At 37.9% G+C, this 12,536-nt stretch overlaps 1 protein-coding gene across 6 annotated transcripts in view; it reads right to left on the reverse strand.

Annotated features, from left to right (window-relative positions):
• The window catches only part of LOC124618006, a 119,235-nt gene that overhangs the window by 87,006 nt on the left and 19,693 nt on the right, over positions 1 to 12,536 (reverse strand). For all 6 annotated transcript variants that reach the window (XM_047145314.1, XM_047145315.1, XM_047145311.1 and 3 more), the window contains exons 3-4: positions 12,227 to 12,429; positions 8,513 to 8,736 (exon numbers count right to left, since the gene is read on the reverse strand). In XM_047145314.1, coding sequence (XP_047001270.1) covers positions 8,513 to 8,736; positions 12,227 to 12,429 — 427 coding nt within the window. The remainder of the gene's footprint in view (positions 1 to 8,512; positions 8,737 to 12,226; positions 12,430 to 12,536) is intronic.

Raw genomic sequence — 12,536 nt, forward strand, 5'->3', positions numbered from 1 at the left:
CCTTCTGTGTGTAATGAATTTGAAATTGGACCTGGGCAGAAAAGAATAAAAAAGTGAGACAGGCATAATGTTGATTTTTATTATTAACCACCAATTGAACAATTTGTTCAATATGAGCGCCAGAGATATAGAGGAGGTGCTACATCACTAAAACAATGTGATCAACAATCGCTCGCATCAGGTCCAGTGGAACCTGGGCACCATGTTCCTGTGTCCTTGCCTTCAGATCAGGTAGAGACTGAATGTGTTCCTGGTAAATACATTCTTTTAGATATCCCCAGAGCCAAAAGTCACATGGATTCAGATCAGGTGATCTTGCAGGCAATGTATCTGGGAAACATCTGGATATAACACATTCATGGAAGGTTGCATTAAGCAGATCTTGCTTGAAAACAGCGTTTTCCAGGCAGTTGCACTCTTCCAAAGCAAGAAAGACATTATGTACATGGAGATCTCGATAACATGTAGACATCGCAGTACACCTGACAGGCACTTCAGTTGTGTTCTCTTCAGAGAAGAATGGACCAAGAACAAAGATGATTATGAATCCACATCACAGTCACATATGGTAAGGTGAGTGCAGTGGCTCTTTGGCACAAAATGTGATTTAACAATACCTTAGATTTGGCTGTTCTGTGAACTCATTATGCCCTGTAGTGTAAAATATGCCTCCTCATTCCATAGAATATTGCCCAGCTACATGTCATCAACTTTGATCCATCCCAAAATCAAAGATCAAATTCAGAACAATGCTGTGGATCACAAGGTGTCAGTTGCTGCATGGCCTGGATCTCTTATGGGCACCAGTGTAAAATAGACCGACAAACTTTCCATACTGTTGACCATGGGATGCAAAATCCTACCTGGGGCATGTGTTGCATGGTCAGTTGCAGCAACAGCAACACTGTCAGTAACTTCCGTTGGGACAGGATGCCTTCCTCTTCCAAGCGTCACATCAAGCTTAACCATATTTTCGAATTTCATTACCATCTCCTTTAAATCTTTTGCTCATATCAGGCCTCTCCTTAGACCTTTCAGTTGATGATGGTCTCTCAATGCAGCATTCTATCATTATAATACTAAAAAAAGAGAGGATTACCACATAAAATTTTCCTATAAAAGAGAAACAGATCTTAGTCCATTTTCTGCTGGAAGGCATTTTTATAATAGACTGCCAGATAATATAAAACTGTTAAATGAAAACATATTTAAGACAAAATTAAAGCAACCTTTAATTAATAAATGTTTGCACACTATCAATGGTTTTTAATGTTGTTGTGTGTGATGTACCTTTATTTCTAGTCTCTTATTATTGTTCATATGTTCTTAAACAGACTACATTGGCAACTGTAAAAGTTATTTTAGACAAACAAACCATTAACTATTTATTATTATTTCTTTCCTTTCTCAGATGTTATGTCTGGTTAAAAATGGAAAGTGATGCAGACCTTGATCAAGCGTGGCTTCCTTTTAACTGTACGGTATATGTTACATTGCATTTAGGAACTTTTGGGTAATTGTACATGTATCAATAATTATGGATTTCTAAAAACAAAGATGATTTGACTTACCAAATGAAAGTGCTGGCAGGTCGACAGACACACAAACAACCACAAACATACACACAAAATTCAAGCTTTCACAACAAACTGTTGCCTCATCAGGAAAGAGGGAAGGAGAGGGAAAGACGAAAGGAAGTGGGTTTTAAGGGAGAGGGTAAGGAGTCATTCCAATCCCGGGAGCGGAAAGACTTACCTTAGGGGGAAAAAAGGACGGGTATACACTCGCACACACACACATATCCATCCACACATATACAGACACAAGCAGACATATTTAAAGACAAAGAGTTTGGGCAGAGATGTCAGTCGAGGCAGAAGTGCAGAGGCAAAGATGTTGTTGAATGACAGGTGAGGTATGAGTGGCGGCAACTTGAAATTAGCGGAGATTGAGGCCTAGTGGATAACGGGAAGAGAGGATATATTGAAGAGCGAGTTCCCATCTCCGGAGTTCGGATACCCTCCCACCACCACCTACTCCAGTCCTGTAACCCGGAAGGTGTACACGATCAAAGGCAGAGCCACATGTGAAAGCACCCACGTGATCTACCAACTGACCTGCCTACACTGTGACGCATTCTATGTGGGAATGACCAGCAACAAACTGTCCATTCGCATGAATGGACACAGGCAGACAGTGTTTGTTGGTAATGAGGATCACCCTGTGGCTAAACATGCCTTGGTGCACGGCCAGCACATCTTGGCACAGTGTTACACCGTCCGGGTTATCTGGATACTTCCCACTAACACCAACCTATCCGAACTCCGGAGATGGGAACTCGCTCTTCAATATATCCTCTCTTCCCGTTATCCACCAGGCCTCAATCTCCGCTAATTTCAAGTTGCCGCCACTCATACCTCACCTGTCATTCAACAACATCTTTGCCTCTGCACTTCTGCCTCGACTGACATCTCTGCCCAAACTCTTTGTCTTTAAATATGTCTGCTTGTGTCTGTATATGTGTGGATGGATATGTGTGTGTGTGCGAGTGTATACACGTCCTTTTTTCCCCCTAAGGTAAGTCTTTCCGCTCCCGGGATTGGAATGACTCCTTACCCTCTCCCTTAAAACCCACTTCCTTTCGTCTTTCCCTCCCCTTCCCTCTTTCCTGATGAGGCAACAGTTTGTTGTGAAAGCTTGAATTTTGTGTGTATGTTTGTGGTTGTTTGTGCGTCTGTCGACCTGCCAGCACTTTCATTTGGTAAGTCAAATCATCTTTGTTTTTAGATATATAATTATGGATTTCTGTAGTTGTATATATATGTTTGGATGTAGCTGTATTGCGTTGATGTACTGGTGGATATTGTGTGGTATGACTCCTGTAGTTGATAGTACAATTGGTATAATGTCAACTTTATCCTGATTCCACATGTCCTTGACTTCCTCAGCCAGTGGGATGTATTTTTCAATTATTTCTGCTGTTTTCTTTTGTATATTTGTTGTATTGGGTATGGATATTTCGATTAGTTGTGTTAATTTCTTCTTTTTATTGGTGAGTATGATGTCAGGTTTGTTATGTGGTGTTGTTTTATCTGTTATAATGGTTCTGTTCCAGTATAATTTGTATTCATCATTCTCCAGTACATTTTGTGGTGCATACTTGTATGTGGGAACATGTTGTTTTATTAGTTTATGTTGTATGGCAAGTTGTCGATGTATTATTTTTGTTAAATTGTCATGTTTTCTGGTGTATTCTGTATTTGCTAGGATTGTACATCCACTTGTGATGTGATCTACTGTTTCTATTTGTTGTTTGCAAAGTCTGCATTTATCTGTTGTGGTATTGGGATCTTTAATAATATGCTTGCTGTAATATCTGGTGTTTATTGTTTGATCCTGTATTGCAACCATGAATCCTTCCATCTCACTGTATATATTGCCCTTTCTTAGCCATGTTTTGGATGCGTCTTGATCGATGTGTGGCTGTGTTGGATGATATTGGTGCTTGCAATGTAGTGTTTTCTTTTTCCAATTTACTTTCTTTGTATCTGTTGATGTTATGTGATCTAAAGGGTTGTAGAAGTGGTTATGAAATTGCAGTGGTGTAGCCGATGTATTTATATGAGTGTTTGCTTTGTTTATTTTGCTAGTTTATGCTCGTTCTAAATAGAATTTTCTTAAAATGTCTACCTGTCCATAATGTAGGTTTTTTACGTCGATATATCGCCTTCCTCCTTCCTTTCTGCTTAATGTGAATTTTTCTGTTGCTGAATGTATGTGATGTATTCTATATTTGTGGCATTGTGATCATGTGAGTGTATTCAGTGCTTCTAGTTCTGTGTTACTCCATTTCACTACTCCAAGAGAATAGGTTGATATTGGTATAGCATAAGTATTTATAGCTTTTGTCTTGTTTCTTGCTGTCAATTCTGTTTTCAGTATTTTTGTTAGTCTTTGTCTATATTTTTCTTTTAGTTCTTCTTTAATATTCATATTACCTATTCCTATTTTTTGCCTGTATCCTAGATATTTATAGGCATCTGTTTTTTCCATCGCTTCTATGCAGTCGCTATGGTTATCCAATTAATAATCTTCTTGTTTAGTGTGTTTTCCCTTGACTATGCTATTTTTCTTACATTTGTCTGTTCCAAAAGCCATATTTGTATCATTGCTGAATACTTCTGTTATCTTTAGTAATTGGTTGAGTTGTTGATTTGTTGCTGCCAGTAGTTTTAGATCATCCATGTACAGCAAATGAGTGATTTTGTGTTGGTATGTTACAGTAATATTATATCCGTAATTTGTATTATTTAGCATGTTGGATAGTGGGTTCAGAGCAAGGCAGAACCAGAAAGGACTTAATGAGTCTCCTTGGTATATTCCACACTTAATCTGTATTGGCTGTGATGTGATATTATTTGAATTTGTTTGGATATTAATTGTGATTTTCCAATTTTTCATTACTATGTTTAGGAACTGTATCAATATAGGATCTACTTTGTATATTTCCAATATCTGTAGTAACCATGAGTGGGGTACACTATCAAAAGCTATTTGGTAATCAATGTATACGTAGTGTAGCAAACTTTGTTTAGTTTTAGCTTGATATGTCACCTCTGCTTCTATTATCAGTTGCTCTTTACATCCTCGTGCTCCTTTGCAGCAGCCTTTTTGTTCTTCATTTATAATTCTGTTTGTGTTGTATGTGTCATTAATTTCTGTGTAATGACTGAAGTTAATATTTTGTATATTGTTGGTAGGCATGTTATGCGGTGATATTTTGCTGGTTTTGCTGTGTCTGCTTGATCTTTAGGTTTCAGATACGTTATTCCTTATGTTAGTGTATCAGGGACTGTGTGTGGGTCTGCAATGTAACTGTTAAATAATTTAGTTAGATGTGAATGTGTTGAGGTGAACTTCTTTAGCCAGAAATTTGCTATTTTATCTTTTCTGGGGGCTTCCAATTGTGTGTAAAATTAATTGCTCGGGTGACTTAATGTTGCACAATTATCACTTCAGGCATTTGTGGTATCATCTTGTATGTGTCTGTTTCTGCTTGTATCCACCGTGCATGTCTGTTATGTTGTACCGGGTTTGACCATATGTTGCTCCAGAAGTGCTACATGTCTGTTATGTTTGGTGGATTGTCTATTTTAATGTGTGTGTTATCTATTGTCTGGTAAAATTTCTTTTGGTTTGTGTTGAATGTTTGGTTTTGTTTCCTTCTATTTTCACTTTTTTTGTATTATCTAAGTCATTTGGCCAATGCTTGTAATTTCTGCTTCTTTTCATCTAATTGCTCTATCGCTTCTTGTTGTGAGATTTTACCCAACCTTTTTCGTTTTTTGTCTGACATTTCATTTCTTATAAATTGTGTTAGCTGTCCAATGTCTTTTCTCAGTTTTTCTATTCTGATTTGTAGCCTGTGTTGCCATGCTGGTTTTGAGTGTTTCTTCTGTGTGTTGGTTGGTTCTGATCTCTGCCTAGTGTGTATATTTAGTGTAGTGAGTGCTCCTATATAAACCGGTAGTTGTAACTCTTCCATAGTTGTTTTTTCATTTATTTTGTTGTGTATGATTGTGTTGATAGTTTTTATTGTTGTTTCAACTTGTGGGTTATTTGTGGGTCTATGCAAGAATGGTCTAATGTCTGTATTTGTGTCTTTGTATTCTATATATGTCAGCTGAAATTTTTTTTCTGTATGTAACATGTGTGTCACTTCGTGTTCTATTTGTGCTTGTTCTGGTGGCTGTCTTAAGATTTCATTTTCCTCTGATTATTTAATTGATGCGTGTTGTTCTTTGTTTGTTTGCTCTGGGATGTTTGAGTCCATTATGTATTTTCTTCTTCTTCTGATTGCACATTATTTTGTTCCAGTATTTGTTGTACTTGTTGTTTGATGTTTTCTAATTCTGACTGGGGTATCCTGTTATTTTTGATTATTACACGGATCTGATCAGCTAGTGATTGTTCTGTTAAAAATTTTAATTCTTGGTATCTGCTAATAAATGTTGTGTATACTTTTGATCTGTATCCAGTTGTGTTGCTTGGTATAACAGAACATGAGGTGTCGATTAACTTCATCTGACCATCTCATCCTTTGTCTTTGTTTTCCTTCTAGGGTGGTTGCAGGAAGCATATCCTTCAAAACACCTCTATTTGGATTTATATCATTTTCCAGCTGGCTAGCAGTGTCGTTACCATTGTGGGCGGGTATAGGGTTCAATCGTCGTCCCCGAGCATGACGGCGCTTGTCCGAGGCTTCTTTAGTTCTGTCCTGAACCAACTAATCACACTAAAAGGGTGGTTAGCCCTATTAGTGGTTTGTTCTTTTCGTCGCCTTTTACGGCTGGCAGAACATACCGGAGGCCTATTCTTTTTATTATTATTATTATAATTATTATCTAATTGTTATCATTCATGTAAAACACTTTCAATAGTAGCATCTACTCTCTTCTTGATAGCCATACTGTTCATTCGTGTTATGGATTGTCAAATGACAGGGTGGATGTCATACAAACAGTGTACAACACCAAAATGTGGCCAAAATGGAAACAAATTGTTTTACAGTGTAAATCAGTTCCGCTATAATGCAATAGCATGTCAACCAAATTTCACCATCATATGATAATGACAACACACTCTGGACCTCCGGGACTAGCTGCACTTTAATTATAAATAACTGGTACGTTGTTTGCCTCTTGGGCAAAGTGTGATATGTGGTTTCCTTTTGTGCATTAGCAATATTAATGTCAGGGGCATTGAGAAACAGCTGAAATTATAAAAATCTAACAAATCTCCAGGGGCCATTAGAATCCCTCTCAGATTTTGTACCAAATTTGTGACTGAGTAAGGCCCTCTTTCAGCCATGATGTCTCATGTATTCCTTGAACACCTTGCCCAGTTGTTGAAAGAAAGTACGTGTTGTGCTAAAGTGGTAGCAGAAATGATCCACAAAATTACCATTCAATATCTTTGATACTCATCTGTTGTAGAATCTTAGAAAATGTTCTGAGCTCGATTATAACGAGGTATCTCAGACAGAATGAGCTTCTCCATGCTGATCACCAAGGATTCCAAAAACGTAGGTTACAGAAAACCAAACTAATGTGTTTCTTTCATATGAGATCCTGCAAGGCAGCAAGGCAGACAGGTAGATGTAGTATTTCTTGAATTCTAAAAAAAGATATGGCTAACAGACAGTAGTTTTCCAAGTGTTTGCTTTCAGGAAGGAAGATGATCACCTGGGACATCGTATACTAAAACCTACTCACACATACTATTACTTGCACTGTAACTTGAATCACCACCCACAGCAGAAGTTTGGGCTTGTGGAGACATTAGCAGATAAGGCTAGAAAAATCTGCAAACCAGAGTTGCTTGGAGAGGAGAGGAATACATCAAGTTCACTCTATTGTAGAATAGGTATTTATCCACATAAGATGGGCCCTATGGTGGTCACAAAGAGGCAGCAGTGGAATTGAGCCATCTCCTAAATTGAAAGTCTTCCTCCTGTTCATTGAAGACATCACTTACAGCATAGGGAAGCTCTTAGAGAAATGGAACATTGCCGTTAAAAATAAACCCACAAAGAAGATCTGTAAATATCTAAAACTGATCAAGGATATCCGTCAACCTCTAAAGAAAGCAGGAGTGCACAAAATACCATGCAGTTGTGGACAGCTGTGTGTGGGTACCACAAAGAGAATGATTGAAAAAAGAATAGAGGAACACAAGGTAACTGTCAGAGAGGGGAAATGGATAAATTACTTGTAACAGTACATGATTTGCAACCAGGAAAACATAACATTTTATTTGCAAAGATGCAATTCTTTTCACCCAGAAGCAGTTATTATGACAGTGTGTGTAGAGAGGCAGTGGAGATTGTGAAGCATGAATAACTTTAATCATAAAGAAGAAGGCAACAAGGTCAACAGCATCTGGCTTCAGTTCTAAGAAATGCACAAGTCTGCCACAATGGGCCAAGGATAGCAATGTCAACAACCACCAACAGTCAACCACACTCACACAACACCATGTCTTCACCTCTGCAGTCAGGTATTAAACACTGTGTTATCTGACAGATCCGAGAACACCATAGCATAACAGCCAGAAGAATTTAGGTATTTTTAACCTTCCCAGCAGTGAAAGTTTGCATTTTGCAATGAAGAAATGGTTGTGGGTAATGGGGTCAGTCGTGTATGAGACAGATAAATCACCCAGTGCTTTAGGCCAGTGGAGTCAAGACACGGAAATCAATTATCTTCCTTCCACAGAATAGTGATTTAATTTATTCCTTTATATTTAGAAAAGAATAAATCATGGATTTGTATACTTCATTTCACATCAGATTGTTTATTTGTCAATGACGATAATTTATTTCATATTTCAGAGAGATTTTCAGATATAAGCAGTACAATAATGCATCATTCTCTCACACAAGAGTACCATATAAAATATATTTTGAGATTAAATAGAAAAGTTTTTGAAGGTCTGAAGCTAGATTACTAACCTCCATGACAGACGTTGGAGCCAGCTGGAAATCCCTAAACAACACACGCACACGGCAGCTGACTGAGAGTTCAGGTTGGCAGGCAATAACATATTCTGCACCTAAGTCCCGAGGGTAAGGTGCTGGGAAAAACGGAGATTTTAGGACTCCTCCATGAGTAAAATTTCCCGCAGATGATGGTATGGCACCAGCCCCTGGAGATCCTGTCATTATTTTCTTGTTACCTGAAGTAAAAGACAAAGTACATATTTCAGAAAACCAGAAGGTGAAATATTTGTTTTGTTTCAGTAACAGTGGTTGTGTGTCTACTGGATACAAGAATTAAGAAAACTTCAAGTAATGGTCATGCCTGCTGTAGCCATTGTGAAATACAATACAATTCAAATACTCAGGCAATTCTGTCATACATGAATCTGTGTTTGTGGAAGTTGAAATGGAGCATTTAGCTGTTTTTGCTCAAAATTTATCTTTATACCTTCTTAAAGACCAATTTGATAAGTCATACATACAGATGCAACCTCTCAAACCACTTAGCAAAGATTCACAATATGTTTCACTAGAATCTTGGTCAGAAACGATTAATAGGAAATCACAGATACTTTAGGAAATAAATTGCTGCTTGCTGCTGGTTTCCTTTCCAAGAAAAGTCACGTAAGCTTGGTATTGATTCACTGCAGAGAGTCTCGATTAGGAACACCTCAAAAAATGCTGGTTGGTTCACCTTCTGAGCATGCATGTTTGGAGCAAGATTGTATATCAACTCACCTTTGGCCACTTCTCCCAGGTTCTTTCAAAAATATTTAGAAAATATATTCCAGTGAAAGAAAGAAAGAATGAATGAATGAACAAATGAGTTAGTTAGTTACATGCTCCACACATCATTTCGCACAATAGATTGTAATGATGTGGAATGAATCATTTTACTTTCACATTGCAAATTAATTAGTACAGACCAATGTGCAGTTATTGCTGTGTCTTTTTGAAGAATTATTATGGCAATGGGTTCACATATAACAAAGAAACTACACATTTTTAATGTCCATACTCATTGTCATCTTTTTTTGTTTGGCAAGCCAGTTGCTTCATTCTGGGTCAACTGGAACAATCACTGTCACCGCCAATTACAATTTTGAATATCAACTGTTACAAGTAGGAATATCCTTTAAATCTCATTTGCTGCAGCCTGCTATGAATGTGTGTGAGTGCACTGAGTATAGTGCCTCTGCACGTATGTGCTTAAATCAACTAACAACTGTATCAGTGTGGGCTGGTCACTAGAGGGTGCCTGTAGGAAGCGTGCACATGCTACGGTCTCTGTAGTGCCTATATACTCCTGGAGCAGTGCTGACTCAACCTCACTATGTTCCTTTAGTTTGTACCATTCACATCAGTTGTTCTGTGTAGCACTTATGTTTGCACCTTCCACATGATTATTTTGTCTTGTTACACATGGAGTCACAAGAGGCTTATTTCCATTATTGTTCAGAGGATTATGAATAAAGCCACATTTGTGTCACTTGGATCAGTTTCATGCATTACTTGTTTGCTACATGATTGGCAATGAGTTTAGAACGGTTTTTGCATGTGCAGTCTTTACATGCGGTTTTATCAGGTTTAATCATTATGGACACCATGCTGCTGGCCCTGACTGAGCAGCTTACTTCGGCAGTGACCACTTTGTCAGTTTCCACTTTTCCTCCACATGATTATTCAGCTGAGGATTGGGAAGACTAAGACAGCCTTTTTTTGCTTTGGGTGTGAAAGACTCAAATTTGTGCAAAACCTTATTCCTCTCATGGATTCCTCCTAAGGTTTATCAGTTTTACATAAACTGACAGGTCTTACTTCTGATCACATATGCAGTTTATTGTCCAAGTACCATTCCAAATGAAGGTATGTCATAGCAATATGAGCTGAATTCTACCAATGCCACAAGAAACCAACGCTTTTGTTTGGTAAGTTACATCATCACCAAACAAAAGCATTGGTACGTTGATAGAGACAACAACAAACACAAACACACACACAAATTTCAAGCTTTCGCAACCCATAGTTGCTTCATCAGGAAAGAGGGAAAGATGAAAGGATGTGGGTTTTAAGGGAGAGGGTAAGGAGTCATTCCGATCCCGGGAGCGGAAAGACTTACCTTGGGGTGGTGGGGGGGGGGGGGGGGGGGGGAAAGGGACAGGAATACACTCGCACACACACACATATCCATCCATGTTCCACATGCACGAGGATCTCCTCAGCACGGATCTATTGAACGAAAAACTTATCTAATCTAATCTAATCTCTCAATAATGATATTCAAAAGAAATTATAAAATGAGTTAAACTGCAATGAATATCAACATATACTGTATCCTAATTATTATATTGCCTCTATTTAATGATGTAAACACCAAGCTGAAGCTCTGCAGATTGCTAAAGTTGTGAACACTGGCACTACTGAGATTGGGCATGCATAGTGCTCTGTTCTTGGACTCTTAAGTTATTTGGGCCAGACAGTCTTTTTGTCTGTCATTATACATCAGTAGTAGACAACTTTCTTTACCTACTGCCAACCAGTTTCACAGTAATGGTGATTTGTAAGGTAGAGGAGAAACTTTATAAAATTTATACTGTGGAATTGCAGCAAGTTAAAGCATATAATAATAATTACTTACCAAATACTTTATGTCAAAATTTTATGAAAACCTAATGAAAATATCTTCAATCTCCAACAGCCTACCACCTATTGCCCACCATGAAACCTGGAACACTCGCTAAAGGGGTGGTAGGGACCAGGTTGACTCTCATTGGTGTAGATGATAACTTGAATGTTCACCATGTAAAATAGTATATGGCTAAAGAAGTAGCACCATACGTATCATAACCATAGACTTTTTTTCTTTTTTGAATGATAACCGTGTAACAAGTACCTGTCCGAAGAAGTAACAGTATTTGTATTACAACTTTAGATTAATTTTTATTAGTCTGAGACAGTTTAGCTAACTAACCAAAGTAACACAAATGGATAGACAAAAAATCTACTCACCAAGCGGCAGCAGGGGAACACACACACACAAAAGGATTTAACTTTTACAAGCCTTTGGAGCCAGTGGCTCCTTCTTCTGGCAGAAGAGTTGAAGGCGAAGGAAGAGGAGTGGAGGAAAAGGACTGGAGAAGTTTAGGGAAAGGGATAAAGTTCAGAAAAGTCACCCAGGACCCAGGGTCAGGGGAGACTTACCAGATGGGATGAGAAGGAAAGAATTGATTATTTTAGGTTGTTATAACTAACTAAAGTGTTAGAATTGGAAAGTCACCTATGTCACAATTTTTGATTGTATTAGAAAGATTACGTGGTAATAAAGATCTCACAGAACCTGATGGGTTAAATTAAAATCATTAAATTGTCTGTAGCACAATAATTTTCATAGCAGTATAGAAATTAGTATATATAAATCCTTTGGTTGCAACTTAAAATGTTTCTTGGTAAGAAAAAAAAAGTTCAAGATGGGAATGAAAATATAACTACAACAGTTCAGTAGTCGGAGTCATGTTTCATATACTGCTGTGAAAACAGAAAGGGAATATCACAGAAATGTAACAAAAACACATTAAGTAAACTAGCTTGCAATGATTTTAAGAAAATTTTAAAAAAATCTATACAGAGTAGTTGTGTGGAATAGAAGCTTCTAATAAGAAAGCTCTTTGAAAATCAGTCTCAACTTACGTTCTGCAGAATATTCCAAGACAAATGCATTGGTATGCACTTCGCTGTACAGTAAAACAAGTGTTAAAGTTCGTGTGTGGGATTTGTAAGTAACAGCATTGGGCCCTTCTGTTGGCAGTGAGGGATGAACTCCACAGAATGGTACACCTGACACATCTTCATATGGTGGCTCTGACACCCACACATAATCACACCGGCATGGACTGGAAAAATGGCACATACATTTATAGATCAAAATCTTCAAACTGTAGCTGGCAGATGTAATATTCTGGAACACATTATCATAACTAAGTGATTAAATTTACCAGCA

Source organism: Schistocerca americana, chromosome 1, assembly GCF_021461395.2.
Source record: "Schistocerca americana isolate TAMUIC-IGC-003095 chromosome 1, iqSchAmer2.1, whole genome shotgun sequence".
Classification (NCBI taxonomy): Eukaryota; Metazoa; Arthropoda; class Insecta; order Orthoptera; family Acrididae; genus Schistocerca; species Schistocerca americana.